General features: G+C 41.4%; 1 protein-coding gene across 1 annotated transcript in view; it reads left to right on the top strand.

The window, feature by feature from the left end:
• Positions 1–17,063, top strand: part of LOC311437085 (cytosolic phospholipase A2 beta-like) — a 34,673-nt gene extending 17,610 nt beyond the window's left edge. Inside the window, exons 12-22 of the mRNA XM_084519925.1 lie at positions 465–502; positions 1,421–1,556; positions 2,555–2,691; positions 2,937–3,159; positions 3,767–3,884; positions 4,901–5,038; positions 6,233–6,337; positions 6,885–7,070; positions 9,853–10,019; positions 10,711–10,897; positions 12,457–17,063. Coding sequence (XP_084376051.1) covers positions 465–502; positions 1,421–1,556; positions 2,555–2,691; positions 2,937–3,159; positions 3,767–3,884; positions 4,901–5,038; positions 6,233–6,337; positions 6,885–7,070; positions 9,853–10,019; positions 10,711–10,897; positions 12,457–12,701 — 1,680 coding nt within the window. The 3' untranslated portion in view covers positions 12,702–17,063. The remainder of the gene's footprint in view (positions 1–464; positions 503–1,420; positions 1,557–2,554; positions 2,692–2,936; positions 3,160–3,766; positions 3,885–4,900; positions 5,039–6,232; positions 6,338–6,884; positions 7,071–9,852; positions 10,020–10,710; positions 10,898–12,456) is intronic.
• The last annotated feature ends 4,509 nt before the right edge of the window (positions 17,064–21,572 follow it).

The following is a 21,572-nucleotide window of genomic DNA, read 5'->3' as shown; positions in this document are numbered from 1 at the left end:
GAGGAAAAGAATTACTTGGAAACATTTCTCCTACAGAGATGGGAGAATGAATGTCTGTTTCACAGTTGATTGCCCTACATCCAGTAGCTTTTGGAAAGGATGTGGTAACTTGTATTTCTTCTCCCTAACACTGTCTTTAGCTGGATACTGTTCTTAATTCTCAAGAATGAGAGAATGGCAGTGTGATACTGCTGCTGGGCTAGGCTGGTTCATGGGGTGACAGTGAGTAGCAGTCCTGTTTCACAGTCTGGTCAGGTAACCACTTCAATACCTCCTGCCTCTCTAGCATCTCTATATAATATGTTTGGTTTTTATTTGCTTACCTTCCCATTCCTGCTACAATTTTCTAAAAGACTGAAGGGTGGTGGTAGTGGGGAGGCATTTCAGGAGTCATTGAAAATCTGGATCTCTAAACTTTATTTTCACAGTCATTCACATTCCTGCTCATGTTTCTTTGTTTACAGAATGTGCCATTGCAGCTGTACCTCCAACTAAATGATTGGTAAGGGGACTGTTTTGTTTCTCTACAAGTTTTATTACTCTTTGAACAATGAATTCTAGAGCAGAGTATCCTTCATTTAGATATAAGGAATGCACAAGACTAAGGGCAAAATACCTTGACAGTTAAGTCACCATGAAAGAGTCACCACAACAGAGCAAAAGTAAATTGATTTGGGGCAACAGTCATGTTAAAATGCAAAATAAACAAACAAACAAATAAATAAATGAGAATTTCAAACAGTGAGGAACTTAGTCAGATGTCCTTTGCGTCAAAGAACCGAAGACTGAGATTGGAGATTTCTTCAAAAGGGACAAGTAAGCAGGAAGAAGGCAGAGGGAGAAGGGGATTTGACTTGATCTAAACATCCAAATCCTATATGCTATTCAAACCAGACATATTTTCTTAAGAAAATAGATTTGTAAACATGGTATTATCAATAGAAACAAGCATAAGCTAGGGAAGATGAAACGTTATGCTGTAAAATAATGAGACATATAAAAAATAAAAACAAAATCATTTGAATACCTTCTTCATTCTACTGTTTCTGTAGAAATCAATGGTTTAAATCCCCACGAAAGACCTTGTTAGGTTCTAATGACCTTTTGCTCAGAAATTCTTTTAAGGAAACATAGAAAGTATTCAACTAACAAAGCTACTGGAGGACACAAATAATCCTTTCTCTTTTCCATATCTGCTGTCCTAATCTGGCAGTAAGACATGCTGAAATATCAGAAAATAATGAGACTGTGTAGAAGTGAAACATTTAATTTATTTGCAAATGAGATCTTCATTTCTGCCTGTAAATCTGAACAGTGAATTGTGATTCTTTATGATGTTTAATAGACTGCAGTTGCTGAAAATAGATCCATGTGCATTTTTAACACTAATCCTGTGCCTCTGGACTTATTTATGTTGCAGCACGGAAAAATTAGATGTGCGCTTAGGATATGATCTATGCCGAGAAGAGCAGGAATTCTTGCAAAAAAGGAAGAGAGTGGTTGCCAGTGCCCTGAAAAGGGTTCTTCATTTGGAAAGAGATCTACATGGACGTGAGGTCTGTGAGCTGGAATCTGAGCATGGGCTGTGGACCTATTGAATTTGGATTGGCACAACTCCCCACAAACCTTCTAGTAGTTTTTGCACATTGATGACAAACCCATTGATTTGAATGGCAGCATAACTGAAGTTCTTGGAGTGGCATATCCCATACTCATCTAAAATTTCAGCTCAGCTATTCAGGCCTCCATTCTCTTCATTTGGCCAAATTCCTAAGGACAGAATATATCTGTCTTCAAGGTCAGAGTTTCCAACTGTGTGATGCGGCAGGTCAGCACAATATGAGGCATTGGTATGTTCTGTGAGACACAACACAGACAACCAGACAATCCAAAATAAGTAGGAAAACAGGAGTGTTTGAAATTCACCTCCTGTGGAAATTTGTGAAGTCACCGTAATGTCCCTTCTTTAGGCTTATATATTTTTTTCATTTTCCAATCACTTTTCACAAAAAGTCAAAATTATTCAGAATGGAGAAAGAACATTTTCTAACAAGCTCCAGCTGAAGCATGGTTTGTTGCCAAGATCCAGGGTGAATTTTAAAGTGAACATTTATTTTCTTGATGGAATTTTATTTGTTGAATGAACACTGTCCAAAGAATCATTTTGTTTGCTTAATATCTTTTTCCTGAACTCTGTTCAGGACTTCCTTGAATCCATTCTTAATTATGTTTACTGAACTCTTATTATTTATAGTTAAATCATATAATTATCTGTTATAAATCATAGCAATTCCAATTATAACGAAAAAAGGGAGGAAGAAGGGTTAAAATCACTGAATTTTAACAGTTTCCAAACTCATCCAAGCTTTGAGATTATGAAAACCCTCTGAGTATCTGGAAGTTAATTTAAATAAAGTACTGGTAAAGACTGACTGAACATTGATTTCACTGTTCTGCAATAAAGTCTGCTGAAGAAATTCGAGGAGCTGCAATTAGGCTTTTCCAAGTAGGCAAGTGAGTAACTTTCTGAAGATAATATTTATGTTTTGAACAGGTCCCAGTAATAGCTGTTATGGCAACTGGCGGAGGCCTCAGAGCAATGTCAGCTATGTTTGGCCACCTCTTGGCTCTTCAGAAGCTAAATCTGTTGGACTGTGTTACCTATGTCACTGGGGCTTCTGGCTCAACATGGTGAGTACAGAAGATGTGATTTGTATTTGGAATGACTATGACACCACATTTCCACATAATGAGAGAGATGCATTTATTTCAAAGTCTTACATTATTTAGAAGTGAACATAATTCCCTGGTAAAGTTGGCTCTCTATCATAACTTCAGTTTAAGCTAGCTAGTTCTCTGCTTTGGTGAAAGTGTCTGGGTAAATACAGTATTTTTCATTATTAAATGGATGATTCTCTCGCATTTTTGTTCTTTAGGACCCTAGCAGACTTATATGAGCATGCAGATTGGTCACAGAAGACTCTGGAGGAGCCGCTCAGAGCAGTAAAAGAACAAGTGACAAAATGTAAACTCAACCTTATGTCTATGGAACATTTGAAGTATTATCACAAGGAACTTGCTGAAAGGGCAAAAGCTGGACATGTCTCATCTTTTACAACATTGTGGTCACTTGTTCAGGAAATGTTCTTACACGAACGGGTATGTTACACACTGCCACGTACCTTGTCCTGCCACAAATTTGAGAAATGTCCACTTGTTTTCTCTGGCACTTCCCTCTTTGTTTGCATGACATAATGAGAGGAACAAATCCAGAGCAACTGAGGCATTCCAGTATGATTTGTAAATAATGACAAAGGATCCTATAGCCAGGATTTTCCAGAGTAGCTGGTGGTTTGTCGGTGCCTCTGAAGTGGGGTGCCCAATGGATAGCAATTTCAGTTCGCAATTTTAAGAAAGAACTGAGCACCCCCCCCCAGCAGTCAGGTGTTTTAATGTTTCTAGTTGGACACTTAAGAGCTAGAGTAACCTGCCCTCTTGTGAACATTAGTCTGAGCCTTAGTAAACATCTGTTGGACATAGACAGTCAAGGCACTTAGATATTAATGTACAGGTCAGTAGATATCAAAAAGGCAACCAGGAAGGAAAATGAAAGGAACACGAAAGAAAAGGTCTTTCAAGAAAATGTGACCCACAGATTCCTCTGGGTAATAAAACACCTGTAGTCTATCAGTACTCATGTAGATTGTCAGTGGTTTTGCCTTATGCTTTTCCAGAGGTTTACTGTGATTTTTATCTGTTTGATTAGCCAAGAAAATACAAACTCACAGACCAGCACAAGGCATTGGAGCATGGACAAAACCCACTGCCTTTCTATGCAGTCCTGAATGTCAAGGAGGAGAAGTACAGTACTTTCAAATTTAGAGGTAAGTATTCTTAGAGTTTCTTCTGACTCTGAGTAGGGACTAAAGAGAATTTGTAGGGAGGGAGTGTATGTGTTTAGAAGGGGAATGCAGGAGGAATGCCTCTGTTGGTTGCCCCAACTCAGGATTCATCTTTTAATAAAATGTTTGTCTTTCTTGTGAATTGCTGGGTGTTGATTAGAAAAAGCAGATCTGCAGGATAACACCCTCAGGCACAAACAAGGCATTTCTGAAGATCTGGAATGAAGCTCTATTTTTGCCAAATACATTGTGAGTGAGTGGAAGCAAATTGTATAATCTTTTTGTGCCTTAGTTTCACACCTATAAAATGGCTATCATGGTTCCTTATTTTGAAGAGGTGCTGAGAAATGTAACTGGCACTTACCTAAATCTCTAGAGTGGAGTATGATTACAGTGATTGGCATGTTGTGACACTCTTTAGATACAGACTATATTCAGCAAGAGGTACTGAAGCGAGCAGATACTGGAAAGAAAAACCATTTAGTACTTACATGAGGTTAGGTTCATGATTACTGTTCTACGGGAATACGTATACAGGACAGCTTGAGTCAGGAAACTGTGTGGCCACGTCCACACTGTGTTACTTTCTAATTCTGAGTTGATGTGTCTTCAGGCTGCTTTCATGTAGTCTGACAGGTTTGGTTTAGCAGAGGTTTCATGCCGGTCATTCCTTGAAGGTTGGATCACACTTACATGGTGTACATTTGATGATCTTGAGTTAGAGACAAGTGGGATCGCAGAATCTTTATAAATATAAATCTAGGTTTCTGAAGTTATTGTTAGACTTTTTCTGAGGAGAAAAAGCTAGTTCCTTTTGTATGTGAATCACATCTCAGTTTTTAGGGAACTAGACAGTTTGCAGTACAAGCTACTAGTAGTACAGAGCTGCTGAGACCAGCAAAGTTCATGTAACTTGCAGATAGCTTTATCCACAGGCCTAGGTTTTGTTTTCTTATTCTGTATGACAGTAAACGTGGCATATGTCAACTCTTTTGTAGAGTGGACAGAGTTCTCTCCTTATGAGGTGGCCATACCAAAATATGGAGCCTCCATTCGTTCAGAATTTTTTGACAGCGAGTTCTTCATGGGAAGGCGAGTGAAGAAGCTGCCGGAATCTCGGATCTGCTATCTGGAAGGTGACCTAGCAATGCAGTATAGTTAATCACAATATGGTAGAAATTATGGTTCTAGCCACTGGTCTGTGTACAACAGCCCTTGCCAGCAGGTCTGCTCAACAGGCTTTTTACCCCTTCTGAACACTTTCTACTCCTTGTACAGTTTCTTTTCTCCTGTCTTCTCTTTTTCCCTGGGCAAGTGTGGGACATGTGTGGCAGGGTTCCCCTTCCCATATTCTGAGTGAAACAAGAAGGTGGAGAAGGCAAGTTGAGGAAACTGTAAGATTTCCTCCTCTACCCAGTCATCATCTCTTCCGCCTCTTTCTAGGCAGTGCATTGTGGAATTGGAAAGAGCTGAAAATAAAATATAATTCATCTAGAACAAGCCACAAAGGGAAGAACCATCTAAGCTTTGTGGGTTGAGAATTGTTGTCTATCTCCAGTAATATTCCCTGCCCACGAGGATGAAGGAATCCCTTTTAACCTTCACCAATTTCTTTGACTGGCTGTTCTGCCTCTAAAGACAAAGAAAAGGGGAAAAGCAGCTAGTCAGGAATCCATCTCCCCCAGGTAGATTTGAAAGCCTTGTCAGAACTGCACTTTTTGATACCAAAAGCAAGAGTCCACTGGAGACAAAAATCATATTTCTCTCACTGTGAAGTCTGCTAGAGATTGAATTTGTTCCTCACATGAATACCTGGCATGGGGCTTATTACAGAGGATAGGTCTTTCATTTCTAAAAGCACACTCACATACAGAGATAATTTTATTTTGATTCCTGTACTAGTTGAACTCCACAGAAACAAAACATGCCTGAAAGAGAAAAACAGGCCTTAGATCAACTTAAAGAATAAATCATTTTAAAGAAAGACCTTATGGTTATATGGCTGCACTGTGATTCCCTAGTCTTATAATTTATTTCTTTCACAAGTACACAGTAAGCACTCTAAAACATAGTTTGGGTGACTGATACCTTGTATTTTGTTACGCTGAACTATACAGTGAATGGTTGGGAGTAGTTATCTCTTGAGGAAGAACACTGAATTGTTGTCATCATTAAGGTTGAGCTCACTGAGACCTACTACATAAGCTGCACCATAATGGAGTGAATTCATATCTGGCAAAAATATGTAGCATTGATACTTGTAATAAAAAAAGATGAAATAGTGGTTAACATGTTAGTGAAGTACTTTTCCCAATTGTTTTGATTTGCAGGTCTTTGGACAAACATTTTTACTAGGAATTTGCTGGATGGCTTATACTGGTCCTCAAATTCAAATGAATTCTGGGAACGATGGGCCAAAGATATGGTAGATATAGGTAAGAGTTTCCAAATCAATACTTGTTTTTCATCAGACCATGCTTACTATTAAGGAGAGGATTGAGGAAGTTATACTATTACAACTGTTTGTGAATAATCTCTCACATTCTCCCTAAACCAGTGCATCTTGTGTTGCATAGCTGTAGATCTTCCATTATGATTTTCAGCTGTATCAGAATGATTTCATTTGTTTCTATTTCTTTTTCTATTTCATTAACTCAGGGGCACACTTCATGCTCGTTGCAAATGTTTTTCATTTAGAATTTGCTCATTGTCTGTTAAGTGACTCCTGTGACTGTAAATGAGGAGGGTGGCTTATGTTTTTAGTCAAAAGTACAAAGAAAGTATATAAAAGAAAATAATGCATGCTTGCTTTAAGCAAAGACAACTATCTCTGTGTTTAAATGGGCATATATTTTTCAGTAGACTGCAAGAAACAGGAAAGGAAGAGACACACAGAAAGACAGCGAGGACAGCTAGCCTGCAAATGTGTCTAGCAAAACAGATTGCTTATGTTTTTTTCTCACGTTTCCTTCTCTATTTCAGAAAAACATTCCCCTGAGGAGGATACCACTATCATCGAGCCTCCATCTTGTTTGTCAGGGAAGTTGTATGAAATGTTTCAGGACATTATGACCAAGCGTCCACTACTGGGAAAGTCCCATAACTTCCTGAGAGGCTTAGAATTTCATAAGGATTATGCCCATCAGAAAAAATTTATTGAATGGAAAGGTAACTGCAACAAAGAGTTAGCTGCAGTGTGCAGGTAACATCTCAGATTTTTTTTTTTTAGACTTTGGAAATCTCACATTTAGAGATACTTTCTCAGGATTTGGAAGTCTTCTGAGATGGAATTTGGTTTTATCTCTTTCTTCAGGGTTAACTGGTTATCATGAACTAGTCCATGGGCCACCTGCTGAAGAGATCTGTAATTTGAGTCACAGCATGTTCTTCTACAGGAAATTTGTCATTCTGCATAGGTTTAATAGTCAAAAGAATCAAAAAAAAGAATAGACTCTTGAGGTAAAGAAACAGAGGTAACATTAGGGGCATAAACCAGCAGGTAATTGTGTGGAGTCACATAGGTTTTGACTGAATATATTAAACAAACATGATACCTAGACTTGATGTATAAATGGAACAGTAATTTCCTATGGCCTGTGCTCTGCAGGAGGGCAAAGTAAGCAGTCATAATATTTTTACCTCAAAAACTATGAAATGTTGTGTGAAAGGTAATGGAGCTGAGCTTTTGTGTACCACAAATCTTCCTGTAATCCCAGCATCCTCGTTTGCATTTATTCCATGGGCAGATATCAGCATGGGAGGACCCCACACGCGTCAGGCTAATCTGACTTCAGCAAGAAAACACGTGTGCTCTGCCTCCTCTAAGTCCTTCTCTTTGGCAATTTGTGTTTTGTCTCCTCTGTTTCATGCAAGTTACAACACTGTTTATGTCTGGCTGCCATTGCTTCCTGAAGCTTGCTGACAATAGCAAGAGGTGTGGAGTTTTTTGTGGATTAAGGCAGAGCCCACAGAGTGCCAAGTGCTTTCAGCATGTTCAGTAAGCAAGAAGTCTTTGTCCTAGAAGAGTCTACTCTAAGAAAACAAGTAGCATAAGAAGGGTGGGTGAGAGAAGGAAGCGAGCAAGTACTTTAAGAAGGCGGATTAAGGATACAATTGTCAGTCAGCAAGCATTAAGAAAAAGGTCCTTACATTTACCGACTAGCAGTTTTGTAAAGGCAAACAGGTAGAAGCAGATTTCAAGGAGGATTTGAAGGAAGAGGAAAACTAAAGATTACCTCAGGGCAGATATTCTCCGAATAAAGTAAAATAAGTGGAAGGCCAAAGTCTGGAGTGGGAAAAGGGAAAATAAAAGTCTGGAGTGGGAAACAACAGTAGATGATGTATTGTTTTTTGTCTACCTGCATGAGACCAAGCTAAAACCAGAGCTGGATCCATCTCTAGAACAGGCGCAGGAGTAAATGCCAGCTCTGTGGGCAGAAATGGTAGCCTCATGATAGGAGAGGTCTCCAGAATATAGTTCTGTTGAAATACTTCCCTGCAGCTCAGGTTAACTGACATATTAAAACAACACTTTAAATGGCTTGTGAAAAGCCTCATTTTTGTGGTGATAAATTTGAGAACTCATAGTAGGGAATCATTGTAATACATTTACGGTAGGGTTTGTGCTTTTGAGGGAATTCCTGAGGAAGAGCTTCTTCAAAGCCTCTTTTTGAGTATGAAATGGAGGTAGGGACTCTCCCAAGGAAAAGCCTAGCTCTAATTCACTTATCCAGCCATAAATACTGCACAGTTCCATCTCCATGATAAGAAAATTGAGGCACTGTAATTTCAACTAAAAATATTCACCGGGCCAATTAGAGCTAAAAAGGGACTGCATGCAAACGTCTCTCTTTACAGCAGAATTTGTGAATTCCTATCAGCCATGAATGCTAAAATAAGCAAATAATTTTGTAAAGATCTGACACCAAGGGAATGGAAAAATATGAGTTATTACTTCAAGATGCTGTCAAACATTCCAGGCTATGGAACAAGCTGGATTTATTCTACTCGGTTTAAATCAACACTACAGAATGAGGCCAGGGCAGCAGAGCGGCTGAAAGAAGTGAGATGCTGGAACTTACCTGCAGTATTTCTGAAATCAACATTTTTTTGAGCATACCTAAGCACAGATGTTTCAGGGATTGAGGGGTCTGCTCAGGGCTTTGCTGCCTCATTTTCTGAACTTGAAGAAATCTCTTTAAACACTATTTTGATATTTAAAACCATGGCAAAAAATTTTTATTCTATGGAAATAGAAATGATACCAGGAGAACAATAGGGGACTTGCTGTCTACAGGGTGGCTGGTGGGGTTCCTGGCAGAGAAACGAGAATCTAGCTGTTAGAAACTGGCTTTAGATCTCAACACGCCAGCTAGGATAATCCACTTTTTGCTGTGTTTTGAGTTAATGTGAGGTTTAATTAATTCGAGCAGTATTTTAAGCTGATGGTAGGAGATGGTGCATGCATGATCTGGTGTTTTTTCAGCTAAGAAAATTAATATGAGAGGTCACTGAAAGCAAGCTGAAGTCAGAGTTTTCACCCAGGGACAGGAGTCTACACCAGAGAATGCAAAAGCAATAAAGAGCAATGCATAAGAGCAGAGAGGTACTGCATTTGTTAGATTTGTTGGTACACTGTGAAATTATTTTTGTTGTTTGCATTTTTCCCAGTTCTTAGCAGGGGAAAAAAATCGGCAAAAGTCTGTATTCTGTGAAAAATCAATCCCCAGAGCAGCTGTGAGGCCAGCGGAGTCTGTGTCTCACCTGCCCACTGCCTGGCTGCCTCACAGCCTGCCTTTGTGAGGCCACGATTGTGGGGTCGCATTATGGAGGGAGGTGAGCCTGGTCTTGAGGGCAACCAAGGGGCTGCCCTTACTGTGTAGCAAGCCAGAATTACTGACTCCTTCTTTCCTACCAATGAACTGCTAACTATATTCAAAATGTTTTTCAGACACTGTGCTGGACTCTTTCCCTAACAATCTGACACCGCTGCAGAAATATCTTTGCCTGATAGATGTTGGCTATTTCATTAACACCAGTGGTGCAGCACTTTTCAGGCCAGAAAGGAATGTAGACGTCATTATCTCACTTGATTATGGTTTGGGGAATGTGTTCAAGGTGAGAAGATTAATGTGCTCTGTTCCTTCCAGCCCTGGTTAAACTCTTGTAAAGCTGTGAGATTTAATAGCCAAATTCATAGATAATGCTCAAATTACACAGTGACCATCTACTTCAGAAATGACTAAATGATAAAGGCATAGAAGGGATCCTCATACCAGAAGGGTTAGATTCTGATGTGAGTAATAGAGTTAGTTGGTGTTCTGTGGGAGAGGACTGTATGAGGTTGGTTGCTCTAGATTGTAGTGTATGTACCGTGTTTATTTAGTTTTAATCACGTATTTCAGGGCTTCTGCAGGTCCACATGGGTAGTCAGGAAAATTATTCCCCTTTGCATGTTTTTTTTGTGTGGTGGGGGGCATGGGAATTGATCAACAGGACAGAATATGCAAATCCTTGCTTTATTAAAACTTTGAAGTAAGCTGCTCTTTAAGTCTTGATCATATACTCAAATTCTAAGTGTGGTCATTTCCTCTAACTGTAAAAAACTTTATAGGGTGAGAAGTGTTTTCTGACTTGTGGTGTGTGGTGGCAAAAAGTAGGGTTATTCTGTGGCTATTTTGGTCTATGCATTCATTGCAGCATAATTCTAGGGAATAAATTAAGTTGCCACAGTATTTCTATGATGCATCAGTAAACCTGATTCTTGTCCTAGAGTTGGCTTTAAGGCATTGGCATTCTGTATCCACAGCAATTGGAGATGACATATAAATATTGCAAGATACAAAAAATCCCTTTCCCCAAAGTGGAGCTAAGTGAAGAAGAGGAGAAAAACCCAAAGGAATGTTACGTGTTTTCGGATCCAGAGGACCCCAGAGCACCCATAGTAATTCATTTTCCCCTGGTGAATGACACCTTTAAGGAATTCAAGGAGCCTGGTAAGCTCAGCCATTTTAGTTGAATTTGGGTCATTTGTCTTTCCACAGTACTGATCTTATTTGTCTTCTCTAGCAATAATTTTATGAGAGAGCATGGCCTTTGTGTGAGTGAGACTACCTGGTCTCCTACCCCTCTCCTTACAGCTTTACCCAAAACTATATTGTGGTTCTGGGACCACAGCAAAATGTCTGTCTCTGAGGGAACGTTTGGGGAAAGATAGGAATAGCAGCAAACCAGGTTAAGTAAAGCTCCTTTGCTGCTATGATATTTACCACTGAATGCTCAGAGAGCGTGTATGTTAACAAATACTCCAACAAAATCACATTCAGAAACTCTGCAGACAAACAGAGGAGGTGCCCAGCAGAGGAAACTGGGCTCGTTAGGTGGAGCTGGAGCTGGTCCAAATGGCAATGTGCCATCAGGTAAGGCTACTGAACAGTGTCTAGCAGGTAAAACAGGTGAGTGTTTCAGAGGCACTCTGAATGAAAGATAGATGAGAGTATGCAGAGCAAAACAGCTGCTGCAGCTTCTCAGTGCTCCAGGCCCAAATCTGTGAGCTGTGTCGCTCACCTGCATGTCTCCCAGCAGCCAGTGATTCATCGATCAAGCTGACAGCCAGCAGCTGATGTGGGTGGCTGGGGGAGGAGGGTCCTTGGCAACTTGTTTGCGTAGATTTTAAGTTTAACAGGGGAGCTTTTCATTTCCAGATGGCTGAGAGACACCTTGTGGAATGTGGATATTTGTTTTTCCTGCTTTTAACTACGTTCTAGAAAAGAAAAAGAATTGGCTTGTGAAGTGCCCATTTACAATGACACTATAGACTGTGCTTTTCTGTGCTTGGAGCAGATGTAGGTGTACATGGATGTGGACAGCACAGATAATGCAGCTCTCTGAATATCAGGAGGTTCCATGAAGTAAAGCTTGGACATTTTTAGTACAACCACTTCTACTGACAGTCTGGGCCCAGCACCCTGACATCCCACTGCCAAGAAACCACTGGGTTAGACTAAAGCCTGCTGTGTGTCAAGCAAAGTTCATGTGCCGCTTTCACGTGGTTCTAGTAGACATTGTAGGGGATGCCTGGGCAGTCCATTTGTAGCCCCACTGACTGTCATCTTACAGCACGTTTGTGGTTGGGGCATATTTGATTCAGACTTCAAGGAGTTAGGTAAAAAAGAAAGAAAGTATAATGGTAAACATTTGTAAAAGCATAAATATGAGGCTGCTGGGCTTCTTAGTGGAGGTAATTAGGGTGTCTTGCTTTTAAGCAAGAAGATTGCCACAACAGGGATGATGGATGTTGGCAGCAGCAAGGGATCTGGCTGAGCTGAGGTTGAGAAGAGGTGCTGAAAGATGAGAGGCTGACGTGGGGAGCTCAGATCCCTCTGCACCTCCACACTGTTTGACAGCTGACCAGGAATGGCTCTTGCAAGGCGTGGTGGGGTGTAGTCTCCTGGAGGCTGTTTTTAACAGCTGGTTCTGCTAACTAGATCAGTCCCCTCCAACACCAGGGGTGTTCTATTCAGCTCACGGTGGTGGCTTTTCTCTTCCTTTGCAGGGGTAAAGCGCAGTCACTCAGAGATGGAAGAAGGCAAAGTAAATCTGGAGAACAGCTGCTCACCCTATTACCTCATTAGGCTAATCTACTCCTCTGAAAATTTTGACAAACTCGTGAACCTAAGTAAATACAACATCCTCAACAACAGAGACCTGCTCCTCCAGGCAATCCAGAGCGCCGTGGAACGGAAAAGAAGTGGCAGGACTGGGAATCTCCCCAGCCACTCTGGAGCTGAATATGCATAGGCTGAATTTTTGTACTTTTCCCTACTGAAGGCTACGATGGTCACATTACAACACACAACAATCACATAACATGTCACAGTCACATTACAACACATCACAGTGTTCATTATTTGCAGGAAATTGAGGAAACCTGTACATTTCTCATCTTGCCTTGTTCAAGTTCCTAGCTTTCAAAAGGGTTTATTTAACCTTCCTCCCCTAAGTTTTCAGACCGTAAGAGACTCCCACTCTGGTTTTACTTGATAAGAATGGAGGGTCCTGGTTAGCAGAGACCTTCCAGGAACTTCCCAATCTTATAAAAAATGGTGGTGGTGATAGTGATAGTTCTTTACATGTGCCTGTTCCCTCAATCCTGAGCCCATTATCATTGTCTTTGGAATGATTCATTACAAACCAAGTCCTGGCCATTTGCATTCAGTAATGTCCAGATTTTCAGATAGGCTGAGTATTAGAATTTGCACTGAATTGGTGGGCTCAGCTCTGAAGTCAGGCCAAAGAGTCATATATACCTGTGAATAATAGCCAAACTACAACGTGGACCATTACATTCTGTCTGGCTGATTCCCCTTGCTGATCTAGAAGTTATTCCTTTATTCCATTCCCCTGCAAGAGTTTGGCACAGAAATGCTGCTCCAGACTGTCCCGAGGGGGGCAGTTACATTTCAAGGAGAGAGGACATGAGCTGCAGAGGGCGAGTTATTCTTTGAGTTTTGGCTGGAGGAAAAATTCTGCATAAGGCATGAGTGATTATATTAATTTATACGGGTAGAGCCTTTATGAATTAAAATATCAAGAGCTTTTGATACCAGAAATTCAGGGAGGGTAGTTACCATAGACACAAGTACACTTAATTTAATAATAATGACCAAGACATAAGCTAGTGTTCCTTATGTGTGTGAACTGAGTGTAGGATGTAAAAGAGTGTATAGTCATTCTATTTCACACCCAGAAGATTTTTTTTCCAACTTTACAGTCTTCAATCCCTAACATCATAGGCAAGGTATTTTTAATAGGTGCTATAGTAAAACAGAGCACAAATAAAAATAATAATAAAAAAAATATTTTTCACACGTCTTTGCTGGAAGAAAATATTTGGAAAAATGATGCCTGGTTTTTATTTGCTTTGGAGTACGGTGAGAGACGTTGCCTTGAACTAGGAGCTTGGAATAACTTTATAGCCCTCCACTATATTAAAAAATGGTAGGGAAGGATGCTGAGCAATACAAAACAGAGCTCCACAGAAGTCTGAGAAGTTACCATATTTCATAGCACTGGAGGATTTGGACCTGTTTCTGGCATATTTAATCCAAGCACAGCAGATTCATGGAGATGGAAACGATTTCCTAGGAAAATCTTGCACATTTCTTCTATATTGGAAATTTACTTGATATCTAGAATAAGTTGTACTTAAAATGAAAAATTAAACAAAGAGAAGCAGGGGGTCTGCCTTTTTAGCACATGAAGACAGTATCCAGGCTCAGAGGAAGAGCATTTACAAAAGCTGTTCATTGTCTGAACCCAGTATCTACTAAATGCTGTCTTCTGCTGCGCATAAAGGCAGTGAATAAGCCTCAGAGCTATTCCTTGTACAATGCTTATTTATTAAGTTGAGTACCATGCAAAACCTGAGGAGTTGTAACAGCTGTGAGTGCAACTGTACAGACTATGAGAAGAAAAGAACTCACCAGATACTGGCTGCAAGAAAGAAATAAAGAGCTCTTTTGAGCTGAAAAATAAGATGGCAGCAGGTTTGTTGCTACAAGCAGGATCTGTGACCTTTGCACAGGAGCACGTCGTGGCTCAGTATGCCAGGTATACAAAGCCCCTGCTCACCTCAGCCAGGCAGTGGGAGCGGGACAGTTGGACAAGGAGTGGGTGACACCATCGACAGCACTGCCCAGCTCCTTGCCCTCTCTGCACTGGGGCAGGGAGCAATCCCTCTTGCTCAGGAACCTTGACAGCACGTACCTAGCAGCAACACATCTCGGATGCGCAGACAAAATTAGGTTTCTTTAAATGCTTCATAACTGGGGCACAACAGGTGTATGCATAGGGCTGCTAACACAAACAGAAATTTACATTAAAATGTGAAAGAGACCTAAAAAATCCTCCACACAGGCTATTCTGGTAACCCAGCAGGTTACCTGAACAAGTTTTTTTTTTTGAATTGTAGCATGAAGCTGAAGGATTACATTGCTGGCCTGAGTATGTGTGGCAGGAGGCCCTGGAGGGTGTCTGTGAGGGTGAAGACTGAGGACTCTGCAGTGTGGTGGGATGCGGACCTGGCACACTCGTCCACACAGCCTGTCAGGATGTGGTGGCTGGCACAGGCTGTCCCCCTGACCACAGCTGGGCTGTGTTTCAGAGCACGCTAATTTAGACAGCCTGAAAAACCACAAAACTACAGAGCATCCTTACAGCAACGTGCAGCTGGTCAGTGACCTGTGCTTGGGTCTGCTCCTTTGTCCTGTTCTTTACAGTGCACATGGAGTCTAAGGGAACGGACCACTGAGATGTTGTGTGTTTGTTCCCCAAATGCTGTGCGTTTGTTCCTCATCCCCAGTCCTTGTGCCACATTCTGTCAAAGATCTGCTTGACCAGAGCACATGAAAACCAGAGCAGGCACAATGAGGAGAATGCCTGTCTGCGTCTCGCCATGAAAAGGCATGTGGCTTGCTTATAAACAGGTCCGTGCTGTTCTGGACTTATGTTTATTTAACTGCTCAAGATGAATTCATGCATGCAACATCCTCATCCAAAATGTACCCCAGATCACTGCTCTCAGATGAACATTCGGCTGGAAAACCCCCAGAAACACAGAGCTTGCTCTCAGCTGCCAAACACAAAGGAAACAAAAGTTTATTCTTATAACTGCTAGCTACTCTTTATAGAAATTATGTCTTTTAACTGTTTAATAATATATTCATTAAAAATACAATATTGCAAAAGAGCACCAGACCCATGGAAGTCTTTATGCACTTAAAGACACGATTCTTCTCAGTTGCTTTAGCGCCACTTACGCTAGGCACCTCTGCTGAGCGTTTTGCAGGGCATTTAATGGCTTCAAGATTGGTTAGAAAAATCAGAGAGAAGATGTTCTGGCTTCCAAAGGCATTGAGAGGCTGGAAAAAAGTGGAAATCTCTACCTCCTGTGGCAAATAAACCCTCAAGCAGAATGGCACAGGCCAGGGTAGGAACACAGCTGCACTGAGCCACAGCCAAGACCCGGCACTATTTCACTCTTGGTGATTTGAGTTAAATGGGGACAGAAGTCTGACTTTCACTGAACTTTACTGTTATCAGTTAAATGTTGAGCTTCAATAGCCTAAGTCAGTTAAAGAAAAGTCTTCTTTGGTAAAAACAGCTAAAAGTTATCAACTCACTCTAAGTGAAAACTCATCTCTTTTCCATTACTTTCATCTGCTGTATTTTTTTGTGACTGGAAACAGCTCCAGCAGAGGTACAGCAGCTGAGAGAGCCAGACAGGCCAAAAAAAATGATGATTAGATCACCTTGTTGGCTGCAAATGGCTGATCGGAATCAGTCAGAACAGAAATGTAAACTCTAGATGTTGCATGCACATAAAAAGTACGTACATAAACCTGGTACTATGCTCCAACCCTCCCGCTGGAAAGTTAGTCAAGAAAAAGAAGACTGCAGCAAAGAGCAGGAAACGCCTCAGAAAGGCTAAAAAAGGACCAAGCCTGAAGTTCTTGTTGGAGCAGCTAAGGAATTGAAACTTCAGCTTTCACTTTGCATGGAAGAAACCTAGCCACTGTACTGTCCTGGGTGCATTTTTTCCCCCTGCTTGCACTAGGTTACTCAGAAACAGAAATAAATAGGGAAAAAAATATCAACAAGACACTATTCCTCACGATTACAGCGTACCTTAAGAAGCGGAGTGTAAAATCCAGCAAGCCCCGTGCTACAGGTTTCACACCTTCATTAGCCTCAGGAGCCTGGGCTCAGCCCAGTGCAGCAGGACTTGAGTTTGTCTCTCAGGTGAATGGTCTCATCAGCACACCATTTTGAGGCACACTGAGCCTCTCCCTCTCAGATCAACCATGCTTTATACTGACAGGTTAAAACACTATTTCAGACTCAGAGAGCTGAAACTTGCTCTCCAACCATGGCAGTGTTTAGTCTGTGGTCAAAAATCCATGCCCAGCTTCAACTGCAGGCTTGCCGCTTTCCTGTATTATTTATTATACCTCTTAGCCATAAGAATTTAAAGTACATGAAGATGAGACTTGCAGCTGAATCATCTTATTGTATATCCAGGCTGAGGCATAGAAAAAGAAAACACAAAGCCATCAGCTGTCCTGTGCCAGAGGCTTTTCTTCCAAGCTTGGACATTTCCCTGGTGGAGAGCACCAGCAGTGGTGCCCCTGCTCTGGGGAGGAGCTAGGTTTCTAAACACCACACTGATTGGTAAATCCTCCCATCTTGAAAATAAAGGAGTGATTTACTGTCCACAGCTGGTGAAAATTTCCAGGTACAGCATGCCACTAACACACCCTTCAGATAGGGCCTCGTAATAGACAAATGACCTTAGCAGCCCTGGTGTAATGGCAAGCTAGTTTTGTGGTAGCAAATATTCATTGCAGGTCCAAAACCTCCTCCTTCCAAAACAACCAAATGTGTCTAACGCAGTGTATAAGCAGTTGATCATGTTAAATTCTCACTATTAGCTTGTTTAATGGGTTTGGTGCTGTGCTCCAGTACTGGTGCTAGCCCGCCCCAGCACTGGCCTGCGCAAAATGGAGTCCTCCACGCAGCGGCCTTCAGGGTCCTGGCTGGGCCCGGGCAGGAATTGGGGCACCAGGGTGGTCGGCAGAGCCTGCTGCAGTGGTCACCCAGCTTCCCTACACATTTAGAGGTGTTCTGGGGAGAAACATGATAGTTATAAACTTTGAAGTAGATTCAGTAGGGTTTTAGTTTGGGTTATAGGAGCAGTGCTTGCTTGACACCACTTTGCACATCAGTCCTTGAAAGAACCGAGCCTATATCTCCTGTCTTTCCTCCACCCTGGCACTATGCTGCCTCACTTCCAACCTACATGGCACACCCAGAACCAAAGTTACCATTAACTGTGCTTTTTTTGTGAGAGCCCAGGACTGGAATTGGCCTACATTTACCTGACAGAAATGCGCAATTCATATTTAAGCCATGGCACACCTACATTGCACCATATTCAACGACAGAAGTGTTTTTTTTTTTTTTTTTTTACTAAAGCCTGAGAACTATTTAACGTCCAATACCAGAGGAGAGAAGGCAAGAGCCATCCCCCACAGAAATGTCATACAACTTCTTACAGTCCTGCAGTGGAAGAATTCAGTTACCATCCTATGTGACCCATTCTCTTAATGTTATTGCCCATATATTCTAGTAAAGGCTGCAAGATACTTTGGGCAAGGATTTTAGCTTTTTGTTTCAAGAATTCACTACTAAGTAATTGATATGAGTAATAAAAGTAGCATAAAACTGTAACTTCATGCAATGATAACCCACTAACCAGTATATATTTATAGAATGCCAAATCCAGGCAGAACTTTGACAAAGCCAGGTGAATACGGAAGCCGCAGTTTTAGTAATGGCAATGACATTGTTAAAAGAAAATATAGAAATAATCCACATTTATGGGGTACCAATCAGTTCCTGATGGCAAAGGTTATTTGCAGGAGGAAAATGGAGAGAGGTATCAAAGGACACAGCACAATCAGGTTAAGATTAGCAAGCCAAACTGATCTTCGTGCCTCAGATAACTACATGACATTTTTTCAGTTTGTTCCTAGCCCATTCCTGGCAGTCAGCACTGACGGAAGACATATGGTCACAACAACACTGGTAATTTTATCTCCAATGCTCAGAATGAGCACACTGCTCCCTTCTTTCCAGTGCATCTGGAGGGAGGTCCTCCCACTGCTGACGTACATCACGGTGTGTATCTCCTCTCACCCTCTTTGGGGCATCTGCTGGGAAAGCTTCTCTGGGATAAACAATGTTGAAATGTCTCACACGCATCTCAGTTTAAGAGCCTCAGTTACTGTTGGCAGTTACTAGAGGCTTATTGAGCAACAGCAGCTTAAGCCTTGCGGGAAGCAATGGCTTTGCCTCCCTAAGCTGCCTCCTCAGTGCACCTCGCAGTGCCAGGAGTTAAGTGATCAGGTAAGGACACAGGACTTGAAATGCAGGTTTATAGGGAGGAGGAAACAAGAGCTGTGCAGAGGCAGATGGAGTCCTCATTTGGGATCATATGGCACGTGAGGCTTCTGCTTTGGGAAGCCAGAATCAGTAAAAGCATGAGGGCTGAGCAATCCAGCCTGTGAAATCAGCAGGCCACTACATCTGTCCTACTAGGAAAAGCATTGAGAGAGCTACACTACACTATAAAATGCTTTAAAATTGCCCCTGTAATTACTAGTGAGCTCCAGTTTATCTGTGGGTGTGGATAACAGGAAAACCAAACCCTGCCTATTCTTCATTTAATATTTGCAATAATGCAATAAATGCTTACATATAATAATGACAGGCTTCCCAGGTTATGATCTGCTTTTTCCAAGTCCTCCCCTCCCATCTCTCTGGCAAACAACAAGAGATGCTTACCTCTATTTGACCATTATAGTGGTAAATGCAACACCTTTGAAACAATTTATATTTTAACAAAATTTATAGTTTAGCAAAATTTATAGTTTAGCAAAATAGTTTTTGCAAATGTGCTGCTTTCATGTTGAAACGTCATGCTTGCTAACCCCCAAAGCTACAGCCCATCCAGATATGATGATCATTTCCATTTTTTAATGTTGAAAATCATTTACACTGTCAGAGAATGAAGTGGACTGGTATATTGTCAGGTGCAGAATGAGAGGTTTACACTCAATTATTTAATCCCATGGCACTTTGCATTTCTAGTAGGTGAATCACTTTTGAAAAGTTGAATGTCTTCCCTGCAAGATTCTGGCAAACCCTGAAAAGTTCATTTCATTAGGAAATGACTGCTCTCTCATTTGTCTGCTTCCTGGGAGTGACACGCAGGTGGCTGCCAAGGGATTTTCTTGGCTCACAGAGTGAGGCTAATGCGTACGTTCAGCTGCTGAGATTTTGCAGTGCCAGTCAGGACTGATGCTGTCCTAACTGTGCACAGCCAATTCAATGGGTTCTTTACATCAGCACCTCAAGGCAAAAACCAGGGCATTAAACCATTGTAAGATGAGACAAAGCATTAAGTGCAATTATCTTTCATCTATGGAGATTGGGAATCATTCTTAGTCAGATCTCATCTAAGACCCCAGTAATGCAATTTGGCGTGACTGATGCAGTTTGCCGTGACTGATGATCCCTGGGAGAGAGGCACAGACCTGACAGCATCTAATTCCTTTCATTTGTCAATATCAAGCTCCAACAATTTAAAGACTGAAGTCTTCTACAGGCCCGCAGCAATGGACACCTGGATTGCCACAGTGCAATTTCAGAAAATGGTGACGTCTTGTCTGAAAATTGCTTCCTTCGTGATTGTAAGATCATCCCCCCCTCTTTCCCCACCTCCCCAGATATGCTTTTGACTTGTCATAATGTATCCAGCACCACAAAGCATTTTTAAAGGAAAGAGATTATTTTATCTGGAAAATACCCTCAGATTATGCTCTTATTTTACACTAAAAACATTTTTTTTTTTTAAATTTTCTCTACTTTTCCATCAAATTCTATGTCTTGTTTAGTTGGAGTCAGTGTACAAGTGTGGGTCCTTGCCTTTACACCCTGGTCCTCAGTTTTAGGCACTGAGAAGGAACTAGCAAAACAGCTTTGCTGTTGGGATGGGGAGCTTGGACCATAAGCATCTCACACAAGTGTGTGGGTGTTTGTGTGTCTTTCCGTCAGGATGGTTCTGTCTCATCCCCTGTAGGACAAGATTCAGTTCACTGCACCTATATACTTAATCCAGCAATTTCCTAGCACTGGTTTTCATTGTTTTGTTCCAGTTCCTTATCTTTGCTTTGACTGCTAGGCACTGTGATGACCTTCCCTTAGAGCTAACAGCCTGTCCAACAGGAAAATGAAAGGGGAGAGTCACAGTAGCTGTGTGAAGGCTCAGAGTGCTCTTTGTTACTTAAATTCCATTTTCTTATTTGACATATGATCAAGGAAGTAAAGAGCATTATTGACAGGAGATGGCATCCAGTGTGGGACAGAGGTGCTCATCTGATGGCCAGAGTTTCTGTCCTGGGAGGTTTGCCACTCAGACAAAGCCCAGATTTGTGGTGTTGCAGAAATTCCTAAATTCTGTAGCTACATTTTTTTTCAGCTGTGTAGAAATCAATGACATCACAGTGGTTCTGTGTGGGACCATTAGTGTGATAAACGTGTGGGAAAATCTAGTGACGAATGATGAACGATATGGTAAATAATGAAGTGTTCCATATCTATTTATTTATTTATGATGAGACCAGTCACCCTCAAACACCCTCACCACAGCCCCTGCTAAGATGCAGCAAGTCCTCCTGGACTTTGTTCCAAGGACGTGGAAGAGAAGGCGGCAATCAGGCACACTCAGAGCAGCTTTCCCAAGGGGACAGCTAGGTGTAATATACTCAACTTTTAGTAAGGCTTTTCCCTTGTCTCTTTGAGCATTCTCATTTTGGAACCTTGGAGTTCTTGCAGGATGAACAGACTGTTAGGTGGGTTGAAAACTGGCTGAGCTGCCCTCTACAGTGTCAACAATTAATAGCTCTACTTCTAGGCATTGGCTGGTTACAAATGGAGTATCCTGGGGTTCAGTACTGACTAATGTTGCTCTACAAATTCATCGGTGATGGGCACAATGTGAGTGGACACCCTCAGTACAATTGTGGACAATACTAAAAAACATGTGGA

Source organism: Aythya ferina (assembly GCF_964211825.1).
Source record: "Aythya ferina genome assembly, chromosome: 5".
Taxonomy (NCBI): domain Eukaryota; kingdom Metazoa; phylum Chordata; class Aves; order Anseriformes; family Anatidae; genus Aythya; species Aythya ferina.
Note: the sequence above shows the minus strand (reverse complement) of the source record. Positions and strands in the feature narration are given on the sequence as shown.